Raw genomic sequence first — 25,125 nt, 5'->3', positions numbered from 1 at the left:
AGGCTTGTTTGACAAATCCAGCACTTAAACTCGCCTGCATCCAACAATTCTTTGTGGGACATCCATTGCATCATGCAGGAACCTGCAGCCATCTTCCTTTGGTGCATTTCTGCAGTCTTTGTCCAACCAGGGACTCTTCTTTGCACCCTCTTCTAGGTTGGCAAGGGCTCCTGTCCTTCCTGGAACTTCTTCTGACTTCTGGACTTGATCTCCTCTGTTTGCAGGTCTTCAGGTCCAGGAATCCACCAGTTGTTGTTTGCAGTCTTGCTTGGTTCTTGCAATAACTCTAATCACGACTTGTAGTGTGTCCTAAGGAAACTTGCAGTACTTTACTCCTACTTTCCTGGGCTCTGGGGTGAGGTATTTTACACACCTTTGTGGTATTCTTACTCTCCCAGCAATTCTCTACACACTACCTTTGTCTAGGGGGGAATTTATGATTCACATTCCATTTTCTTAGTATATGGTTTGTGTTGCCCCTAGACCTATTTTCTCCCATTGCATTCCATAGCATTTTCTATTGTTTGCACTATCCAATGTCTAATTACTTACCTTATTTTGGTGTTTAGTGTATATATTGTGTATATTAGTTACCTCCAGAAGGAGTATTGCCTCTAAGATATTTTTGGCCTTGTGTCACCCAAATAAACTACCTTGGTAACACTGAGAATTGTCTTTACTTGTGTAAAGTACTGTGTAACTATAAGTGGTGTTTCAGGAGCTTTGCATGTCTCCTAGTTCAGCCTAAGCTGCTCTGCTATAGCTACCTTTATCAGCCTAAGCTGTTAGAATACTACTACATTTCACTAGTAAGGTATAAATGGACCTGGTAAGAGGTGTAAGTACCCAAGGTACCCAATAGAAACCAGGCCAGCCTCCTGCAACAGGACTTCAGGCCTGTCATGGTAGCCTGACCAATTGTGGCTTGCAGGATTCTTGGGGGTGGAACACGGCGGCGTGCGGGGTGGGGGAGAAGCAATAGTATTTAAATGCAGGCAGAGGCTCCCAGTCTGTTCTGTGGCCAATACTGACACTGCTCAAAGCAGGATTGGCTGGGAACACCCAGCCTGGGCCCTTCCAGGCAGACTAGGAGCCTGTGCAGGCTCTCTGCAGCCCAGCAACTCTGTTGCTGGGCTGGAGAGAGCCCTGGGCGCATGTGTGTTTGGCCAGCCCGAGACAGCCGGCGGGGGGCGACGCTCCTCCACACTTATGGAGGAGCCGCTCCTGAGCCTGACTGCAGCAGTTTAACTGCAACTCCACCTGACAAAGTGAGCTCATTTGACCTTCATTTTATATAATAATAATACGTCACCTATAATCAGGTCTTATAACCCATACAACAGTGTGCATGGTATTTAAAATTAAGACAGGGTGCATGGTTTTTAAAAGTTGGACATTTAGAGCATTAATATTAAACTTGACCTCAGAGTGACTATCATCCAAAAACTACTTTCACAGTAGCAGGCTGTTCCTCAGAGAAACACTAGGATGTACTATTAAGTTTAAGCATGCTATCTCCAGCTAGGATACACTTTGAAATGATATTCTTGGACTCTTTGTGATATTTATTAAAAGCCCAATTCACTGGTGAAGATGGAATTGAAACAAATATTGATGCCTACAGCCTCTGGTGGATAATTGCATTTGCCTCTAGCTGCAGCCCCGAGTGCCAAAGCTCTGAATGATGTGTGAAAGCTGCTCCCAGAGAAGAGACAAAGGCCTGGTGATGGAAATTGTTTCTGTTACTCTTCATGGATGATCATTTAGGCTGTGCCCAGAAATTTGATTGACTTCAAAGTGGCCTCCTTTGTCAAAAGCAAATGTTACCTAACACCTGGCCAGGCTACTTTCAGTCTTCCTCCAGTCAGACAAGGTTTATTCCCAGTGGGAAGGAGCGGCACCACAGAACTGATTTGAGGTAACCACAAAGGAGGTTTAGCTCATTTCCCTTACCACACCCCAAGGGTGTCACCCTGCCACCCTGACACTGGACAGCACTCACAAAGGCCCTCTGTACTCCTGCCTTTATCACTGAATATGAGATTATAGACCTCTACACCTTGCCTTGCCAGATACACGTTGTATTCCAATCTCACTTTCCACTCTATTGTCCTGATGCATCATGCTCCTTGTATTTTCCTCTGTCTTCATACCCTTCCTAGATTATGTCCTGGTGGCGGTTTCTTGTTTGCTAGAGTTGTTCCTGGTTCCTACAGTTATTTTAAGCCCTTTATGTCTGCATTCTGAGCCCGTCTCTATGTTTGATCCAATCCAGACTCAATTCCAGGTTTTCCTGTTCCCTGTCTTGTTTCTCCTGGTTTCTTTATCTTCCTTCCTACAAACCTCAATACAGCCTTCCCTTCATTGGTGGCTCCCTGCCTCCCTGCACCTGGTTAAGTCACCGCACTGGCTTTCTTCCTGCACTTGTGCTCCTCCCCTCAGCCCTGAGGTATTTCAGCTCTTTGAGCACAGAATGCTCTGGTATGCAACTGACTCCTGTTGTGCCTACTTGTGCTCTGTTTTCCTGTTGTTACTACAGGTTTATCCTTGATTCTGTTTCCCTTTTTCTCTGAACCCAGTGTCCAATTTTTGGCTATTTGTACTATCCGTTTCTGTCCATAGTTTTCCTGCATCTCTGTTCCAGTGTTAGCCATAATGCATAGTCTCCTGTCTGCACTCTTCTTGATATGCCCTGTTATATGCAGACTCCTTGCCTTGTTCTCAGTGTGCCTGTTTGTCTGTATATATCTGTCTTGCCTCGTTAGAGTGCAGAACTTTATGAGCCTTGTTCTCAGAAATCCAGTCCTGTTCCTGACCCTGATTTCTGTTTTTGGAGTTCCTTGTTCTGTTCCCTGTTCTGTCTTGTTATCTGTATTTTTATTACTTCGAAGGGTGCCAATTAGATTCCAAGGCTTGTGCCTTTGCCAAAAAGAACCACGCAACACACCTTCTCCATAGGTGTTGCTGGGTGCCTCCCAGAGCTTTGTGAGTTTAATCTGCTCCTTGCTTTGGTGTAAGATCTTTTAACTTCACCGAGTGATCATTTACAAGGAGCAGACAAACTATCATTCCTGTTGTGTGTACTTGTGTTTTCCCTGCAGACTTCCAGTGCCCAAGTCATAGACTGTGCCACCCTGCTTCAGTCCTCTGCTCCTGTCCTGTTTCCCTTCCAGCCTTTTGGTGCTCTATTGTTTGTATTACCTTCAGAGACCTCAGACAAACCCAATGTACAGTCTCTCTCAGCTAGTTCCCTGCTGGGACCCCGACAGATTGCTAGCCTCCCTGATGGATTGCAAGCCAGCCCTGACATAGGAACAAAGGATCAGCACAAGTGTAGGAGAGGATTCCCCTTCTAGGATTTGGGCAGAGAGGGTCAAAGTGGTGGTTACAGTACGGCATTGAATAATTGCTGCAAAGGTGGGTAGGGTAACCCTGGGAAATGTTATCCCATTGGTTAAGGAGGAGCTGTGAGTCACCCAAATGTCGTATTACCAGTACTCTCCTCAGAACACTCTGGACCTGTTGAAGAACAAAAGAAGGAATGCACCTGCAGTTTGAGACCTGTGAGGAGCCCTGGAATGCTGGAGCTGCTCTCACTTGTATCCAGGACAAGGAAATGGACTCCAAGGGTCAATGGGCCGAACATCTGTTAAGCTCCAGGGCCACAACAAGCTGGAAGAGTCCTTTGCCTGAAGAGCCCAGGTGGTCAGTTCCATCTGGACCTGCCCTGGAACTGGCTGTTGTCTTCTGCTGGAGTGAGTCTTGGCCCCCGAATGCAGTACCTATGGCACAGGGGCCATTGACCATGTCAATGTGTACTCCTCCTAACATCCTGAAAAATCTGGGACTTAGAAACCTTTTTGGATCCTAAGACCTTCTGAGAACATGAAAAAACCTGCTAAGTAGATCCCACCAAGGTGCATTGCCACTGTGCTGAAGTTTCAGGTTTTTCCCACTTGGAGCTTTTCCACACCAGCAAATCCGTTTCTGCAGGACCTTGTGGAGAAAGTACCTGGCCTTGTGGAGGCCATTTTGGCTACAGCTTGCAACCTTGCCCCACTGGAGGAATTCAAAGAGTGTATCTGTGGTGTCTGGGTGATCAAATGGGGTGTCTGGGTGGGTGTTGTAGAACCATGTCGGTAAAAATGAAAAATGTTTAATTTGCTGTGTAAGTGTGTGGGGGCATGCGATTAGTGGCGGGGGACGAGGTTTGAGTCATAGGTGTGATAAATGTGGGAATGGGAGGTGCCTATGGTGTTGCCTCCCAGTCCCCCCTATACTTACAATGGGGACCGCCATGCTTTACCTGGCGGTGATGACCGCCGCGGCACACATGGCGGTCCTTGACATCAAAATACCTGCAGCGGAACAGGGCTGCAAATGGCCCTGAAAAGGCCTACCGATGTCAACGGCGGCTCTCCCATACTGCTGGTTGGTGGCTGGCCCACTGGCGGATTCTACTGTGCATCATTATATGGCGGTCCAGACCGCCAGCCTGTTGGCAATAGTTACCGCCACCGCCCACGGAGCGGTGTTTACCACCATGTTCATAATGACCACCTGAGTCCGGAGGTAAAATCTCTGACTGGATCAAACTTGAGTTGTGTATTCAACCTGCTCTCCATTGCGGTTGGCCTCAAATGACATCTGGGTCCCAGTCTATCATAACCAGTTAATGCACATTGATGCTTAATGCTTGTTGGCACTATTTTTATTTAAAAAGTTTAGAAATCAAATTGTCATTTTGGTGTCATTTTGGTCATTAAATTATTTTCTATTTTTATAAATTAGAGTAGTATTTGCATTATATTGTGTCTTTCACAAGAATGTTTTGTTACTTCTAAATGATGTACACATTTTCATACATTAAGCCTGTCTTCTCTGCCCCTTAGCTTCCATTGGTTGTCCTCAGATTTAAACTATTGAAACCTTTACTGGACCTCACAAGATAGTGACCTTAACACTTGTGGAGGGCCACCATCCATTCTTATTAATAAACCACCTATCACCTCTGAGAAAACAATATTTGTCTGTGTTGGTGCTGTTTTTTCACATGTATAGGGGAGGTACAATCAGCAGCAACCGGGTAGTAGTTGTGTATGCAAAAATGGGAAGGAGGACAATTACCATGTGTTTCTGATGGAAGCAAATGTTAAAATAGCGACAATGCTTTAAGCAATGTCTTTAGCAGTAAGTACTCAGAGATAAACATATTGCAAATAAAAAGAGTATCATTAAAAAAAATCTTATTGTTAGTTAAAGTTTTTAAATAGCTCTTTGAGCAATGTTCAAGATGATATTTAGAGTAAATTGCAAAACTGGAACAACTAGATCTATCTACAGTTAATTTGTCTTATTTCCATCAAAGAAAACAATGGTGGTCATATGGTAACAACCTCCCTTCTGAAGCACACTACTGAGGACAGTACCTTGAGTGATGATATGGTTGTAAATTGTGTTACTGTTAGTAAAAGTGACATGCTAAAGATGTACAACATGTTCTTGACATTTTATGCATTATTAGAAAAACATGTGTAATATGTTTGATGTTTTTTTTCTATTCTAGGGCCAATCACTTTACCTACGATGCCACCACCAACATCACAAACCACACTACCAGGTAATAGGTGTTCCACATTTGTTTGAATGGTATTTCCTTTCAAAATGCATTTATTATAAACATCACTATTTAAGTAACTCTGCTCTTTCCAAGAATCATGTGGTGCTTTTTTATTCACATTTTAGTAGGTGAGTAATGGTGTTTGATCATCAGTTTTAGTCTAAGAACCTGCTAAGTCTTAATAGGTAACAACTTCAGAATTTTATAATGACACCGGAGATGGCTACCTGGAAGGAAGATCTAAGAGGGTCCAGTGATCAGCAGAGTAGTTGGAAGATGGATTAGAATGCTCCCAAAGTATGGTTGCTGTCTGACAGACTCCTTTGTTTCCAGTCTTTTTTGTTGTAGTGTGAACGGGGAAAAATCTTCTGTTCATGCCCAAGGGACAGGGCCCTATGTGAGCTCATGCAGTGTGATCATGCCTTTCTTGTGCCATGAGGCCGCCTCATGGATCAACTTCAGGTTCACAGCACCTGTGGGAGATAGATCAGCAGGATCAGAAAGCGTGGCTGCTACGCAGCCTGCTCCCTCTCAACAGGAATGTTTCTTTGCCACATAGATGGGAAAGCGTACTAGTGTTCTTCTCTAAATTAGATTGGGATGTTTCTAAAATGAGGTGACCTAAGCCCCAGTTTTCACTGGTAGGGGCATTCATGCAGAGCAAGTACACAGACATGTTACTGCAAGCTAGTGGGAGCTTAATGGGAAGGATCCCACAGTAATCCCACTACATGACATGTTTGCGCTGTTCTGGATGCTAGGTTAGTATCTTTGGGTTCTGCCACAGTGGGGTTCAGGATCATTCCATTGTCACATTCCTCACTATTTCAGGAAATAGAGCCAGCTCATAATCCTACTTCAAGGTAATTTAACTGTCAGTGCTACAGGGAGTTGAATGGAAAGCTCTCAAAGTATTACACTGTGACGCATAACCAGTTTATTCCTTTACTCAGCAAATTAGTAAAAGATCTGCTATGATATTGTTGAGGGTACCTGTGAACTCATGTAATGTTAAACAGGTGGCATGATCCTCACTATTTAAGACTGCAGGGCTGACTCACTGACCATCTCACATAGGGCTATGGGGAGATGGAGAGGAAGGATCCCAAATTATAATGACGTGACATGTTTACCTTTAGCTGATCTGATTCTTGGTCCAATTGGGATAGTTCTCACTTTTTTAGTACTACAGAGTTAACTCACAGACCAATTTCAGGACTGTGAGACTAACCAGGATGCTGGCATCCAGATAGTACTAATAACAAAGGCCCTCATTATGACATTGATGGGAAATGCCGCTTACCGCCACACTGACAGCCGCCAACTTACCGCCGCAGTGGCAGATATCCGTTCACCAAATTATGACATACACACACCAATCCGACAGAATTCAGGCACATACACAAATCCGCCCGACCAAAGGTCAATGATAAACTGGAGGTATCAGAACCCACACCATTACGGCAGCAGAACAACACCCATCACATTATGACCCACAAATCACTACAGCGGGCATTCAACGGCAGTAAACTATTGACAGTACATAATGCCGCGCTCACAATGGACACCCACATACAAAACGACACCACATTGGACAATTCAAACAACACACACCTGACACCCATACACACACCGCACCCACACTACTGTAAAATACACACCCACATCACCCACCACCCTTTACGATTACAATTCATTGCCAACAGAGAGACACTAAGGGGGTGATTCTGACCTCGGCGGTAAAATGCCCTTACCGCCGGTCATAAAACCGCCATAACACCGCCGCGGCCGCGGTCAACCGCCACGGTCATTCTGACCCACAACGGCCAAACCTCCAAAAATCCGTCCTCCACTGCAGCCCGCCACATCGGCGGGCAGCGATAAACTGGAGATGACCAAACCTCCACCGTCACGCCAACAGAAATACGCCCATGCCATTACGACCCACGAATCCACACGGCGGTCATTCAAACGCGGTATTCCATTGGCGCTACACACCGCCGCGGTCAGAATACACACACATCACCAAAACACAGCCACATTGGACAATTTGAAATACACACACCTGATACACATACACACACCACTCCCACACAATCAACCAACTATAAAACACACAGCCACATCACCCACAAACTCCTGCGACCAGAATTACTGAGAGAAGGAGAGAGAGACACAGCAGACAATCCCTAGCAAGACACACTGAGGTACACTACACCATCACACACACCACATAGTAGCACAAAGGACCACACACCAACATACTCCTCATCACATACACCACCCCACACCTCACCCACACCACCCCATGGCACCCCAAAGGCACCCACGCTTTTCGGACCAAGAACTCCGGGTCATGGTGGAGGAAATCCTAAGAGTGGAACCCCAGCTCTTCGGCTCGCAGGTGCAGCACACCAGTATAGCCAGGAAGGCGGAGCTATGGCAGCGGATCGTGGACAGGGTCAACGCGGTGGGACAGCATCCCAGGAATAGGGAGGACATCCGCAAAAGATGGAACGACCTACGGGGGAAGGTCCGATCGATGGTCTCCAGGCACAACATCGCGGTCCAGAAGACTGGCGGCGGACCCCCACCCACCCCTCCCGAATTTACATCGTGGGAGCAAGAGGTCTTGAACATCCTGCATCCTCAGGGCCTCGCTGGAGTAGCCGGAGGAATGGACTCTGGTAAGTCCCATCTCAACTACTATATCCCCCCCACCCCACCAGCATGCCAACCCACACCCCCACCCTCACCCCCAACCCCCCAGCACATATCCTCCCTGACAATGTCTCACCAGCACAACCCACCCATCCCAACACCAACTCCTGCATGATAACACAAATCATGGGCACCCATCACCTATGCATGACCACTGCACCAACCCCTCCCCCCCACTAAATACCCTCACAACACCTCCCTCAAGGGAATGCCTGCACTGGGGAACAAGGGCACGCTATTGCACACACAGAAACAATAACCAAACTCTCTTACCCCATGCAGGACCCGAACGACAACACACCAGCCAGGAGGGTCCAGAACTGTCCATCCCACCACCGGAACAGGCCCACACTGAGGATAGCAGCTCTGTCGACAGTGAACCTGATGACCAGCCCGGACCATCGGGGACCTCTGGGCAGTCGGTTCCCCTCAGGCAGCTACAGGCCACACCAGACCCGACCCCCTCTGCCGACACCAGCACAGCTCCCACCCAGCGGGCCCATGCCTCTGTCTCTAGGACAGCTCAATCAGCGGTGTGTCCGCCACTACAGGGCACCCAGGCTAACCCAACACCCCAACAACAACAGGGACCTGGGGGCAGTGGGAGCGGGCACACCGGCCAGGGGACAGAGGCCGGGGGAAACCGGGCAGCTCGGAGGGCTGCTGTGCGACAGGGGGGGGAGGAGAGGCCCAGGGAACCCACTCTCCAAGAGGCCCTCACCACCATCATGGCAGCCTACCACCACTCCCAAGAAACGATGGCGACGGTACTGGCCAGGTTCACTGAGGTCCAGGCACAGCAGGAAGAACGCTACATGGGGTTCAGGGAGGAGCTGAGAATCATCGGGACCGCAATGGGGACCATCGTCCTGGCCCTCCACAGGATAGAGGACGCGTTGCGGGACCATGGTGCACCACACAGGGCCCCTGTCACTAGGCCGGACCAGGAACAGCCTACCACCTCCGCCGGCGCTAGTGGACAGGAGGTCCCAACACCTCGACAGCCCCCCAGAACCCCACCTCCTGCTGAAGAACAACCACCCCGTAAGAGGAGCCTGAGACCAAAGAAAAAGACAGAGTAGGATGTCAAGACCCCCGCCAGCAGGACATACCCCCTGAACTCTTCCCACTGTCCCACATTGCCACCCTGTCCAACCATGAACTGCCTATGCTCCATCCTTCCCCAGGCAAAAGAACAATGCACCTGTGAGACTGAGAACTGGACTCTGCCATGGATATTCCTCCACCCCCACCCATCACCCTTAGAATCACATGTACCGATATCTAGCACTGTAAATAAATCACATTTTGCACAATATTCTGTTTTGAGTCATGCTGTCTTATTAACAAATGTATTACATATCACTGTTCAATTTCTGTTCTGTCAATTAGTCATGACAACATACCAATGTCAATACGCTGTATTTCATGGGCGAACCAAGCAGAAGTCAGGTACTGAGTCAGACAGCACTGAGAAGGGAAGGGAAAGGCAAAAATTACTGAAAAACATCTGTGGGGAACTACAGAAAGTACAGATGCAGGAGGCTAGAAGCAATTGGGAAATGGCGTGGGTGAATCTTACCTGGGTGTCACTGGAAATACTGTTGTATCACTCTATCCCTATTGTCTGTGTCGTCCTCTGAGTCTTCCTCCTCTTCACTCTCCACAGGCTCCACGGCTTCCACAACACCACCATCTGGACCATCCTCCTGCAGGAAAGGCACCTGGCGTCGCAAAGCCAGGTTGTGAAGCATACAGCAGGCCACGATGATATGGCACACCTTCTTTGGTGAGTACATTAGGGATCCACCAGTCATATGCAGGCACCTAAACCTGGCCTTCAGGAGTCCAAAGGTTCGCTCAATCACCCTCCTAGTACGCCCATGGGCCTCATTGTAGCGTTCCTATGCCCTTGTCCGGGGATTCCTTACTGGGGTCAGTAGCCACGGCAGGTTGGGGTAACCAGAGTCACCTATTAGCCACACACGTTGTCTCTGTAGCTGCTCCATCACATAGGGGATGCTGCTATTTCGCATCACATACGCGTCATGCACTGACCCAGGGAACTTGGCATTTACATGGGAGATGTACTGGTCAGCCAAACAGACCACCTGGACATTCATCGAATGATAATCTTTTCTGTTTCGGAACACCTGCTCATCGTCTTTTGGGGGTACCAAAGCCACATGGGTCCCATCAATGGCACCAATGATGTTGGGGATGTGTCCAAGGGCATAGAAATCACCCTTCACTGTAGGCAAGTCACCCTCCTCGGGGAAAATGATGTAGCTCCGCATGAGTTTCATCAGGGCAGACAACACTCTGCTCAAAATCTTAGAAAACATAGGCTGAGACATTCCAGATGACATGGCCACTGTGGTCTGGAATGACCCACTGGCCAAAAAATGGAGGACTGACAAAACCTGCACCAGAGGGGGAATCCCTGTGGGTTGGCGGATGGGGGACATCAGGGCTGGCTCCAGCTGGGCACACAGTTCATGGATAGTGGCACGGTCAAGTCTGTATCGAAGTATTATATGGCGTTCTTCCATTGTCGACAGGTCCACCAGCGGTCGGTACACGCGAGGATTCCTCCTTCTCATCGCAAGTCCCAGCGGACGGTGCCTAGGAAGGACAACATGGAGCACAGAGTCAGGCAAACCACAGGTACGTACAGACAGCTTGCACAGTTAAAGAATGGCAATGGGTTGAAAGGCGTGTATGTGTGGCAATGCAAGGCCTAGGCCTGTGTGTCGCAGTCAAAATTAAGCCATGTGGGCCCTTGAAATGGCGGCTGCCTGACCTGTGAAGTGGGACAATGGGATGTGAGGTCAATGCGCTGGCGGGGCACACCATGGCGGTAGGCGGTCGCAGACCGCGGCGCAAAGCCGCATTGGTTAACATTGAAGCCTATGGGTTTCAGCAGCCAATAACGAAGTGCGCCGGCGGTCGCGGTACGCACCGCCGCGGGACGCACCGCCGTGAACGTGACCGCCATTTTCTATCTGCTTAATCACTCGAGACCTGATCATCCACAGGAGAGGACCTATACTGCAAGTGCTGCTGTGACCTCGGTCTGGAAGATACAATGGCTGCTGCGCCTGGGGAAAGGGCCCCTGCCTTCACGTCTGAAGAGTTGGACAAGCTCGTGGATGGGGTCCTCCCCCAGTATGCGCTACTCTACGGTCCTCCAGACCAACAAGTGAGTACACCGGGTGCTAATGGAATGGGCTATGCCTGTGTGGATTGGGGTGGATGTAAGTTGGTGGGGTGGGGGGCGAATGAGGAGTGCAACGCCCGACAGATGAGAGCATGTGCCATATGGCAAAGTGGGTGGGGGGGGGCCAATTACATCTAACATGCAGGTCATTGATGAGTTCCTCCTTTCCACCCTGTACATGTCTAATAGGTCAGCGCCCATCAGAAGATCGACATTTGGCGTGCCATCGCCAAGGAAGTCCGGACCTTGGGGGTCCACAACAGACGGGGCACCCACTGCCGCAAGAGGTGGGAGGACATCCGCCGCGGGACAAGGAAGACCGCAGAAACACTGCTGGGGATGGCCTCCCAACCTATGAGGGGTGCCAGTCGCACCATGACCCCCCTGATGTCCCGGATCCTGGCGGTGGCCTACCCTGAATTGGATGGGCGCTTTAAGACATCACAGCAGACACAAGGGGGTGAGTATCAGCACATTCTCCTATCTTTCTGCACAGTGGAGGCGTCTGGGTGGGGGAGGAGGGCTGTGGGTGACATTAGGCCAGGGCGCTTTCTGTAGTGTAGTCCTCTCCCTTAGGCATGGCCCTGTGCCCCCGGCCCCCACCTCTGTAGGGTGACAAGTACAGCCATTGAAGTTCCAGCATCTCCCATGTGCGCGTTTGACGTCTCTTGGCCTGTTGTCCTAGTCAGTAGTACTGAGTAGTGTACCCCGAATGCGCGGCTTAGTGCATTAGGCACCTGTGTCTGTCCTCTCCGCCAACGGTGTTGACATTGCATGCACTCAACCTGGTCTTCTTTTTTCTCCCCCCACCCTTTCTCTTCATCTTCTTGTGCATGTGTGCATTAGCATCATCAGGCGGAGGAGATATGGCATCGGAGCACGAGGGAGCTGCAGGACACAAGGCCCCGGTGGGCCCAGGAACAGACACCGAGGGCACCAGTGATCCGGAGGGCGAGGGGAGCACCACGACGGGGACCGCTGGTGAGAGCAGCGAAAGCGACACGTCCTCGGATGGGAGCTCCCTAGGGGTGGCGGCAACATCCGTGCCCCCCGCCTCTACAGGTACAGCCGCCACCCAGCGCACCAGCCCCGCCCTCCCAGCAGCCCCTCAGCCTTCGCTCCGTTCCAGTTCGCCCAGGAAGGCGCGCGTCTCCTTCGCCCCAGGCACCTCAGCCCCTGCCCCTGTTGCCCCTGCTGCCCTCAGTGCGGAGCTCATTGACCTGGTAAGGACGCTCATTGTTGGGCAGACGACCCTTTTGAATGCCATCCAGGGTGTGCAAAGGGAGGTGCAACAGAGCAATGCGTACCTGGAGGGCATTCATTCGGGTCAGGCTGCCCATCAACGAGCGTTCACTGCTCTGGCCTCAGCACTGACGGCAGCCATTGTCCCTGTTTCCAGCCTCCCTCTTCTGACTGCCTCCAGCCTGTCTCTGTCTCCTGTTCCTCAGCCTATCCCATCCACACCATCAGACCAGCCTGCACACACCTCAACACCCAAGAGCAGCTCATCCAAACACAAGCACCACAGATCCCGCAAACACTCACCCGAGCAACACCCAGATGCAGACATGCCAACAGCCACTGCCACCCCTGTGTCCCCCTCCTCCTCGTCTCCCTCCTCCCTCCCTGTGACGTCTACACTCACACCTGCATGCACCCCAACATCAGCCAGTGCTTCCATCACCACCTCACCCTCCAGTACAGTCCACACTCGTGCAGTCACCACCCCCACTGCCATGTATACGTCCCCTGTGTCCTCTCCCACTGTGTCTGTCACCCCCTCTTCCAAGACACACAAACGCAGGCAGCCACCCACCCAACAGCCATCCACCTCACGACAGCCTACAGCACCAGCACCTTCACCCAATGACAGCACACCTGACTCTCCTACAACCACCTCCTCTACCTCCACTTCCATCTCCACTCCTCCTACCCTTTACCTTGGCCCTAAAAAACTTTTCCTGGCTAACCTTAACCTCTTTCCCCCCGATGACCTCCCCCATCCATCTTCAAGGAGTTCCAAGAGCACCGCAGCCACCACCAGCCCAGCTTCGGGTGTCACTGTTGTGCCTGGGTTCTGGAGCCCACCCTTTGCCAGCAGTGACACATCGAGCTGCAGCAAGGACACGTCCAGCCCCCCCCCGGCAAGAGGACCCGCCAAACCAAGGACCGCCGTGCGAGGACCGACAGGGCTGCCCCCAAGGAGCAATGTGCGGCCACTTCACCACCCACACCATCTGGGGGAGGCAAGGGCCCGAGAGCCCCATCAAAGGAGCGGAAGGGCAGCAGGAGCGCGGAGAAGGTGGACCCCACATGCCACATCCCAGCTGGGAAGGAGGACACTAAGGAGGCCAGGAGTCCGTCCCCGAAGGGTCCAGAAACGTCACGGTCCGAGGGCGACTGAGCAGGGAGTCGAGGCCAGGTCTGGCTCCCTTGACCTGCTGGATGAGCACCGCTGAACAGGGCCCGCGGTGGAGAAGAGCACCGCTGAACAGGGCCCGCGGTGCAGAAGAGCACCGCTGAACAGGGCCCACCGTGGAGATAGGCACCGCTGAACAGGGCCCCGCCGTGGAGATAGGCACCGCTGAACAGGGCCCGCAGTGGAGAAGAGCACCGCTGAACAGGGCCCGCGGTGCAGAAGAGCACCGCTGAACAGGGCCCGCCGTGGAGATAGGCACCGCTGAACAGGGCCCGCGGTGGAGAAGAGCACCGCTGAACAGGGCCCGCGGTGGAGAAGAGCACCGCTGAACAGGGCCCGCGGTGCAGAAGAGCACCGCTGAACAGGGCCCGCCGTGGAGATAGGCACCGCTGAACAGGGCCCCGCCGTGGAGATAGGCACCGCTGAACAGGGCCCGCGGTGGAGAAGAGCACCGCTGAACAGGGCCCGCGGTGCAGAAGAGCACCGCTGAACAGGGCCCGCGGTGCAGAAGAGCACCGCTGAACAGGGCCCGCGGTGCAGAAGAGCACCGCTGAACAGGGCCCGCGGTGCAGAAGAGCACCGCTGAACAGGGCCCCGCCGTCTCAAGCACCGCTCCGCTGGGCCCTTCCTCTCAAGCACCGCTCCGCTGGGCCCCGCCGTCTCAAGCACCGCTCCGCTGGGCCCTTCTTCTCAAGCACCGCTCCGCTGGGCCCTTCCTCTCAAGCACCGCTCCGCTGGGCCCTTCTTCTCAGGCACCGCTCCGCTGGGCCCTTCCTCTCAAGCACCGCTCCGCTGGGCCCCGCCGTCTCAAGCACCGCTCCGCTGGGCCCTTCCTCTCAAGCACCGCTCCGCTGGGCCCTTCCTCTCAAGCACCGCTCCGCTGGGCCCTTCTTCTCAAGCACCGCTCCGCTGGGCCCTTCCTCTCAAGCACCGCTCCGCTGGGCCCTTCTTCTCAGGCACCGCTCCGCTGGGCCCTTCCTCTCAAGCACCGCTCCGCTGGGCCCCGCCGTCTCAAGCACCGCTCCGCTGGGCCCCGCCGTCTCAAGCACCGCTCCGCTGGGCCCCGCCGTCTCAAGCACCGCTCCGCTGGGCCCTTCCTCTCAAGCACCGCTCCGCTGGGCCCTTCTTCTCAAGCACCGCTCCGCTGGGCCCTTCCTCTCAAGCACCGCTCCGCTGGGCCCTTCTTCTCAGGCACCGCTCCGCTGGGCCCTTCCTCTCAAGCACCGCTCCGCTGGGCCCCGCCGTCTCAAGCACCGCTCCGCTGGGCCCCGCCGTCTCAAGCACCGCTCCGCTGGGCCCTTCCTCTCAAGCACCGCTCCGCTGGGCCCTTCTTCTCAAGCACCGCTCCGCTGGGCCCTTCTTCTCAGGCACCGCTCCGCTGGGCCCTTCCTCTCAAGCACCGCTCCGCTGGGCCCTTCCTCTCAAGCACCGCTCCGCTGGGCCCTTCTTATCAAGCACCGCTCCGCTGGGCCCTTCCTGTCAAGCACCGCTCCGCTGGGCCCTTCTTCTCAAGCACCGCTCCGCTGGGCCCTTCCTCTCAAGCACCGCTCCGCTGGGCACCGCCGTCGCAAGCACCGTTTATGGTTCACTGTGCCACCATGCCTCCTCCTTGACCAGTGGAGACTGTCATCCACCTGATGGACTGTGGCTTTGCACTCCCCAGGATGGCCCAGTGGGCAGCCCACCCACTGTAGAGACATTGAGAGACTGTGGCTTTGCACTCCCCAGGATGGCCCCAGTGGGCAGCCCACCCACTGTAGAGACATTGGGAGACTGTGGCTTTGCACTCCCCAGGATGGCCCAGTGGGCAGCCCACCCACTGTAGAGACATTGAGAGACTGTGACTTTGCACTCCCCAGGATGGCCCAGTGGGCAGCCCACCCACTGTAGAGACATTGGGAGACTGTGGCTTTGCACTCCCCAGGATGGCCCAGTGGGCAGCCCACCCACTGTAGAGACATTGAGAGACTGTGGCTTTGCACTCCCCAGGATGGTCCAGTGGGCGATCCACCCACTGCAGAGACTTGAGAGACTGTGGCTTTGCACTCCCCAGGATGGCCCAGTGGGCAGCCCACCCACTGTAGAGACATTGGGAGACTGTGGCTTTGCACTCCCCAGGATGGCCCAGTGGGCAGCCCACCCACTGTAGAGACATTGAGAGACTGTGGCTTTGCACTCCCCAGGATGGCCCAGTGGGCAGCCCACCCACTGTAGAGACATTGGGAGACTGTGGCTTTGCACTCCCCAGGATGGCCCAGTGGGCAGCCCACCCACTGTAGAGACATTGAGAGACTGTGGCTTTGCACTCCCCAGGATGGTCCAGTGGGCGATCCACCCACTGCAGAGACTTGAGAGACTGTGGCTTTGCACTCCCCAGGATCTGGCGTCGTGGACTCATGTGGCTGTGGTGCCCCCCCCTTCCCTTCCCCCTGAGGTGCCTGTAGTTTTTACATCTGATGCCCCTGCAGTGTTCTCTCCAAAGGACTCAGGTCTCCTGTGTGGGCTTTGCCCTTGTTTCGCAAGACTTTGGCCCACGGACATGCTGAAATCGTAGGTTGTGCAGGACTTGGTACTTCAGTTATACACTGATGTGTGTGTAATTAGTTTTGTTGTGGATATCTTTCATGGTTGTACGCTAATTTTCTGGAGCTTTTTGGTACATAAATATTTATTCCAAATATGATTATGTCCTAGCATTTTTCAGGGGTGTTTGGGTGGTGTCACTGTGACTTGGTGCGCTGCATTGGTGAGTACGTAGTTGGGGTGGGGGGGGGGTCGCATATGTGTGTGGCCGTAACCTTTCGTCCTCCCCCTCCCGTGTGTCATAGGTGCAGTACTCACCGTTGTCGTCTGCTCCGGACTTCGTACTCGTGGTAGATGAGAAGGTAGACGAGAGCAGGTAGGATGTTTAATTCGGGTTCCATGCTGTCCTCCTTCCTCCTGGAGTGCGTAGTGGTGAGCGTTTTCCCGTCCGTAGTCTGTTTCCGCTGTGTTCTTATCGGCGGTGCTCCCGCCCCGGAAAAGGTGGCGGATTGGTGAGTTGGAATAGTGTGGGCGGTACATTGTCTGCCGCCTGTCTGTTGGCGGTGACCGTCGCGCTGTTTATTTGTACCGCCGTGGCGGTCGGAGTGTTAAGGTGGCTGTCTGTGTTGGCGGTTCCCGCCAGGGTCAGAATCCCATATTTTTTACCGCCAGCCTGTTGGCGGGTTGGCCGCCGCTTTAACACCGACCGCCAGGGTTAGAATCACCCCCTAAGACCACTGACACAACTAGAGCCACACACTACTCACACCTGTACACCACTCATGCGCTCCACATCACACACTCCAACACATTACCCAACACACCCTCACCAACACACCTCACATAACACCCATGGCACCACAAAGACACCCCTATTTCACAGAGGAGGAGCTAAGGGTCATGGTGGAGGAAATTGTCAGGGTAGAACCACAGCTATTTGGAGCACAGGTGAAGCAGATATCAATAGCCAGGAAGATGGAGCTATGGTGGAGAATCGTGGACAGAGTCAACGCCGTAGGACAGCACCCCAGAACTAGGGATGACATCAGGAAGAGGTGGAACGACCTACGGGGGAAGGTACGTTCCATAGCAGCAAGATACCAGCTCGCTATCCAGAGGACTGGTTATGGACCCCCCACCTCCTCTCCCACAACTCACAGCATGAGAGGAGCAAGTCTTGGCAATACTGCATCCTGAGGGCCTGGCCGGAGTCGGAGGAGAACTGGACTCTGGTAAGTCAACTCTCTACTATTATCACCCCGCTACCTGCATGCCATCACATACCCTCACCCTCACTCCCATCACTCCACCCTATCCCACACACTCCACCATCACATCTCACTTATCCCAATGCCAAGCCCTGCATGCTGTACCAATGCATGGACACCCCTCACAGCCCTGCATGGACACTCATCATTAAAGCATGCACAGCATAGGGAAACTAACATGCCCACAATACACTAACAAAAGTGAAAACTGGCAGGGCAAATCCAACCATATAGGGGAAGCCACGGATGTACAATATGACAGACATGAAAACCATAACACATAATTTACATCCCCACAGGTACCCCAGCCAATGTCACCGGAGAGGAGGTGCCAGCACTATCCAGGCCCCCAACAGAAGATGTCCACAGTGATGACAGTAACTCTGGAATTCAGGATCTGGACGATCTACCTGGCCCATCAGGGATCACTGGATAGCCGGTTACCCAAGCCCAGTCACACACCACCACAGAGCCTCCAGCATCAGGATCCAACACCACAGCACCCACCCAGCGTAGCCACACCTCTGTCCCCAGGACACGTCAATCAGCAGTGTGTCCACCTCTAAAGGGACCCCAGGCCACACCTCGCACACAGGACAATCAGGGACCTGGGGTCAGTAGCAGTGGGCACACAGTTCAGGGGACAGAGGCACAGGCCAACAGGGAAACTGGGAGGAGTGTTGTGTGCCTGGGGGAGGACAGGCTCAGGGAACCGACTCTCCAGGAGGCACTCTCCGAGATCCTGGGAGCCTACCAACATTCCCAGGACATGATGGGCCAGATCCTGGACAACGTGCAGGAGAACAGGCGACTGCAGGAGGGACAGTACCAGGGGATCAGGGAGGACTTGCATGCCATCAACAACACCCTGCTCTTCATAGCAGGGGTACTGGAAGACATGGCCAACATTATGATGGAGGCAGTCTCACACCAGCGGGCCCCTGCCACTAGCCAGACATCTGAACAGCCTTCCACCTCCGCTAATGGCCAGGAGGCCCCGCTACAGGACTCACAGGCCACCAGCACCCCTCCCCCTGCAGAAGGTGAACCACCCCGCAAACGTTCCCTGAGATCCAGACAGAAGCCAGATACACATGCCAAGACTCCCGCCAGGAAATGAGACTCTCCTGATTGTCCCCCTTGTGTCCCACTCAGTCACCCTGTCCACCTTGAACTGCCATTGCTCCCCTTCCTATGCCCCCCTGTACAATGCACCTGTGCTACAAACAGACTGGAACAATACCCTGGACTTTCCTCCATCATCACCCCATCCCATTGCACTTTCCACCTATATGTCAGCACTTCAATAAACACCCTTTGACAAAAACCTATTTGGAGTATGTCCTGTATTTCAAAAATGTATTTTTTTTAAACAGGTACACACATTGCAAATTAACTGTACATAGAATGAGCATAGATTAATGACCTGTAGCTGGCTGTAGTGATCACACCAGGAGTATTTGTCAAATCACCAAAATCTGCAAAATGAATTGCCAGAGGGAACAGTAAGTGGGAATAGAAGTGGGACATATCAGCATTCCATTGCCACACAGATTACAACCAGTCATTGAAATGTAAAGTCACACTGTCTTACCTGTGTGTCATTGGAAGTATTGACGGATCACAGATGTTCTGTTGTCCTCATCCTTATCCTCTGCCTCCTCATCCTCATTGTCCACAGGGTCTACTGCTGCCACAGGGGCATCTCCAGTCTTCTCCACCTGCAGAAAAGGTACAAGGTGCCTGAGGGCCAGTTTGTGCAACATGCAGCATGCCACTACTATCTGGCAGATCTTCTTGCGTGAGTAGCACAGGGATCTCTAAATAATCCTTCTGGTTCGCCCATGTGCCTCATTAAAACGTTCTTCTGCCCTTGTTGCTATTCCCCATGCTGCTATTCCTCAGGACAAAGGCATCATGCACTGACCCAGGATACTTAGCATTGACGTGGGAGATGTACTGGTCCGCCAAGCACACCATCTGAACTTTCATGGAGTTGAAAGTCTTACGATTCCTGAACACCTGTTCATTCTGGCTAGGTGGGGGGACAAATGCAATCTGTGTACTATCAATCACCCCAATTATGTTGGGGATATGTCCCACTACATAAAAGTCCTCCTTCAAAGTGGCCAGATCCTCAACATGGAGGAAAACAATGTAGCTGCACATGTGTTTTATCAAGGCAGACAACACTATTGTCAGCACAAGAACATTAGCTGTGACATTGCTGCTGCCAAGCCCACTGTCACTTGGAAAGAACCAATAGCCAGGAAATGGAATACAGATAGCACTTGCACAAGAGGGGGGATCCCAGTGGGGTAACGGATAGCGGAGATCAGGTCAGGTTCCAACTGGGCATACAGCTCTGTGAGTGTGGCCGTGTCCAGTGTATAGGTGAGTATAATGTGCCTGTCCTCGAGTGTAGCCAAGTCCATCAGGGGTCTGTACACGGGGGTATGTCTCCATCTTCTATTCATCTGCAGCGATAGGTATCTAAGGGACACAAGAGTGAGGAGGCAAACTGAACATTGGAGCCACAACAGTAGTTAGCATTCTGTAAACATGTAATGGGTCATTGTGATTTGTCCAGTATGTGCCTATTTCTCCAGTGATGCAGCATGATTCCATAGGGCTGCCCCCCCCATGAAATGGCGTCCGCCTGTCCTGTGTGGAGGGACAGGTGGAAGTGAGGTAATTCCACTGACGTTGTGTGCCGTGGCTGGGAGGCGGTCGTGATTCCTCTTTGGATAATATTGGCCCGTATGGGTTACAGTGGCCAATGGTGATCTACACCGGTGGTGACGGTATGCACAGCCGCGGATGTGATCGCCATTTTCTGTCTGATTCCTCACTTGCTACCTGACCTTCCATTGGAGAGGACCTACACTGCATGTGCTGCTGTGACCTGTGCCTGGAACCTACCATGGCCGGTGTGACCGGGGAAAGGGCCCCACCCTTCACTTCGGAGGAGTTGGAGAGACTGGTGGATGGGGTCCTACCCCAGTATAGACTGCTGTATGGGCCTCCAGACCAACAGGTAAGTACACCTTGGGCACAATGCATGTGGGAAGGATGCATGGAGATGTGTGGGATGGCTCCATGTAAGACGGGAGGGATGTCCTCCTGGCTGGGTACACATTGGGTGCTGGGCTATGTGTGTACCAATAGTGCTATAAACGGGTATGGTGGACTGTTTGTCTAATGGTGTCTTCCTGTCTGTCTTGCCTCTGCAGGTCAGCACTCATCAAAAAAGGGGATATGGTATGCCATCGCCAAGGACGTGTGGACCCTGGGGGTCTATGGCAGGCGGAGCACCCACTGTCGCAAACAGTGGGAGAACCTGAGATGCTGGGCACGGAAGACAGCGGATGCCGAGCTGGAGATGGCCTCCCAATGAGGAAGGGGTGCCCGTCGGACGCTGACCCCCCTGATGGCCCGCATACTGGCGGTGGCCTATCCAGAGCTAGATGGGCACTTGAGGGCATCACAGCAGCCAAAAGGGGGTGAGTACAGTGGCTAACATTACAACTTATGGCTGGTGTGGTGGTATCCGGGTGGTGGATGTGTGTTAGTGGGTCAGGCCAGGCCTGACAGCAGCGTAGGTCCTCTTGTGGCTAGGGTTCTGAATGAATAATCCTTCCTACATAGCTTGTAAGCATTCACTACTGGTCAGGGCTGAGTGGGTCCCAGGTGGGCTGCAGTTTGCGGTGTGTGCCCCTCCTCATGTCTTGGTGGCTAGCAATATCAGTGGTGGTGCAATGCATAGTGTGTAGGCCTGTTCCCTGTGTATGAGGGTGCTGTGTACGCCAATGGTGGTGTTGGTGCAGCCATTGACCCAGTGTATCCTTTGTCTCTCTCCCCCTCTTTCTTGTTTTCTCATCCTTTTCTTATGTGCATTAGCATAATCTGGCAGAGGAGCAGAGACACCGGCGACGGAGGGAGCTGCATCCCACAGGACCCAGGAGGCAGAGTCCACTGACGCTGAGGGCACTAGTGGGACGGAGGGCGAGGGGAGCACCATGGCGGAAACTAGAGGGGACATTTCAGACTCAGATACCTCCTCCGATGGAAGCTCCCTGGTGTTGCGGACACTTCTGTGACCACCCCAGCTGCAGGTGCAGCCACCACCCCTGTACCAGCACTGCCCTCCCAGCATCCCCTCACCGAGTTGCCTGTGCCCGCTTACCCAGGTGGGTGGGCATCTCCTTTGCCCCAGGCACCTCAGGCGCTGCCCCAGTGAGCCCTGCTGCACTGGGTGAGGAGGCTATTGACCTCCTAAGATCCATCTTGGTAGGGCAGTCAACCATTGTGAATGCCATCCAGGGGCTGGCAGCCCAGATGCAACAATCTAATGCATTCCTGGAGGGCATTCACACAGGATTTGCGGCCCAACAGAGATCGATCCAGGCTCTGCCCTCCTCTCTGATGGCAGCCATTGTCCCTGTTTCTACCATCCCCCCTCCAACTACCACTTCCCAGTCCTTTTCTCCTCAACCCCAACCCATCCCAAGCACATAGCCAGATAAGCATGCGTACAAGACAACACCCAAGAGTGTCACAGGCAAACACAAGCACCTCACTTCATCCCACAGGCACTCACACAAACACCATCCACTTGCAGACACAACAACATCCACTATTTCCACTGTCTCCCCCTCTTCCTCCTCCTCCATCTCCTACCCAGTTACGTCCACACTCACACCTGCATGCACTACATCATCATCCACTAACGGCATCATCACCACAGCAAGCAGAACACACACCTCACTGGCAGACACCTCCACAACAGCCATTCATACGTCCCCTGAGTCCTCTCCCACTGTGTCTGTCCCCCTCCTAAAGTGCACAAACTCAAGCACACAGACACCCAACAGCCATGCACCTTACAAGAGCATACAGCCCATGCACCTGCACCCAAATCCAGCAGACAGACACCTCCAACAACCACTCCCTCATCCTCCACTCCCATTACTTCTCTCTCTTCCCACCCCAATGTCCTTAAAAAGCTTTTCCTTTCCACCATTGACCTCTTCCCTACCCCTACCCCCCATCCTGCATGTATGGCCAGGGTAGGAAGAACCCAGCCAAGCACCTCAGCCAAACAGTCCCCAGGCCCAGTTCCATCTGCATCTACTCGTGGTGGAAAGGATTCCAGGCCACATATACTGAAGGGGAAGGAGCCTGCACCTGCTATCTGAAAGGGGAAGGAGTCTGCACCAGCAGGCAAGAAGGGCAAGGAGCCTGCAACAACAGGTAAGAAGGGGAAGGAGCCAGCACCTGCCATCCAAAAGGGGATGGAGCCTGCACCAGCAGCCAAGAAGGGCAAGGTGCCTGCACCAGCAGGCAAGAAGGGGAAGGAGCCTGCACCTGCCACACGAAAGGGTAAGGAGCCTGCACCAGCAGGCAAGAAGGGCAAGGAGCCTGCACCAGCAGCTGTCATGGAGCCCCTACCACCAACCTTGGTTGTGCAGACATCAGAGGGTACAAGGGCTGTGCAGGAGCCTCCCACAACAACCACCAGTGCCACCACAATGCAGCCATCCGTGGGTGTCGGGGCTGTGCAGGAGCCTCCCATCTCCACCACCAGCGCCACCACAGTGCAGCCATCCGAGGGTGCAGGGGCTGTGCAGGAGCCTCCCACCACCACCACCAGCTCCACCACAGTGCAGCCATCCGAGGGTGCAGGGGCTGTGCAGGAGCCACCCACCACCACCACCAGCACCTCTACAGTGCAGCCGTCACTGCCAGCGGACGCTGTGTGATCAGCCACCATGGGCTGCTGTGTGGTCTGTCCCCTCTAGAACCAGTGGGCAAGACACCCACCTGAGAGACTGTGGCCTATCACTCCCCAGGACCAAGCACAGGGCATGTTACCCCCTCCAGAACCAGTGGGCAAGTCACCCACGTGAAACACTGTAGCCTATCACTCACCAGGACCAAGCACAGGTCATGTTGCCCCCTCCAGAACCAGTGGGCAAGACACCCACCTGCGAGACTGTGGCCTATCACTCACCAGGACCAAGAGCAATGGGCATGTTGCCCCCTCCAGAACCAGTGGGCAAGTCACCCACTTGAAAGACTGTAGCCCATCACTCACCAGGACCAAGCACAGGGCATGTTGCCCCCTGCAGAACCAGTGGGCAAGACACCCACCTGCGAGACTGTGGCCTATCACTCCCCAGGACCAAGCACGGGCCATGTTGCCTCCTCCAGAACCAGTGGGCAAGTCACCTCCTTGAGAGACTGTGGCCTATCACTCCCCAGAACCAAGCACAGGGCATGTTGCCCCCTCCAGAACCAGTGGTCTTGTTTCCGCTTCCGGCTGAGGTGCCCCCCCAAGGTGCCTGCCTATTTTCCAACTGATGCTCAGGTATTATGATTCTTACTTTTCAGGGACCTGAGCCCAGCTCACTGACTCCTCTCAGGGTCACTTGACTAGTAAAGCTTCAGGGAGCTGTATGGCAAGGTCCCCAAAGCATGATCACTGTGTGGACAGTTCACTGTAGTCTGCTCTGTGTATTTGGCCCTAGGATGAAATAAAGGTTCTGTATTCTGTACTTATATGGTGGTGGTCTCTCTATATTCTAGTGGTGTTCCTCCCACTTTTAAGAGCTATGTGACAGATCATGAAGAGATTTCAACATCATATGAGAAAATGAGAGTGAAATGGGAAGTATCCCAAAGTGTGATTTGTAGGAGGACAGCTTTTCCTCATCCAGTCTGATTGCTTGTCCAATGGATGTGGAAATGCTTTTGAGTTCTGCCACTATAGAGTGAAGGACCTCACCACTGTGAGATTTTCATTTCTAGGATTGCTGAATTGTATGATGGACCATGTAGCAAATTCAACTTTTGTATATGGTTACCCCTGATTTTTCTTCTTTTCAGGACCCAATTTTTGCTGGTATTAGAACTCTCTTCCATGTGACCCTCTAATCAGTACTAAAGTGTGTGTGCGCTAGCCCTAAAATGGAATTGGTAAAAATGCTTTTACCCAATTGGTGTATTTAACTGTCTTTTAAGACCATTGTAGATGGCACAGAAAATACACCTGGGGAGTTGAAGTTAAATATCACATGTGGGCAGCACTGTTTATTTACAATGCCCACATATATGAAAAAAATAGATGTCTGCCTGAAGCATCTTTATGCTTTGACTTGGCTGCAATTTAAATTCACTGCAGGTACACATGGCAGGAAAAAGTACCTATGTTTATATATTCATTTGTCTCCTTGAAAGTGTATCTAGTAGGCCCACAGGGCAGGATGGTAACATCTAGAAATATAGCACACAATATATTAGGGTTAATGTGCTCTCACATTGAACTAAAACCTAAAAGATATTTCACTCTGCG

At 52.7% G+C, this 25,125-nt stretch overlaps 1 protein-coding gene across 1 annotated transcript in view; it reads left to right on the top strand.

The window, feature by feature from the left end:
• LOC138301684 (deleted in malignant brain tumors 1 protein-like) overlaps window positions 1-25,125 on the top strand; it is a 630,543-nt gene that overhangs the window by 458,904 nt on the left and 146,514 nt on the right. Inside the window, exon 10 of the mRNA XM_069242199.1 lies at window positions 10,524-10,531. Coding sequence (XP_069098300.1) covers window positions 10,524-10,531 — 8 coding nt within the window. The remainder of the gene's footprint in view (window positions 1-10,523; window positions 10,532-25,125) is intronic.

This window comes from Pleurodeles waltl, chromosome 6 (genome assembly GCF_031143425.1).
Source record: "Pleurodeles waltl isolate 20211129_DDA chromosome 6, aPleWal1.hap1.20221129, whole genome shotgun sequence".
Classification (NCBI taxonomy): Eukaryota; Metazoa; Chordata; class Amphibia; order Caudata; family Salamandridae; genus Pleurodeles; species Pleurodeles waltl.
The sequence above is the reverse complement of the archived record's forward strand: the minus strand, read 5'-3'. Positions and strand labels throughout refer to the sequence as shown.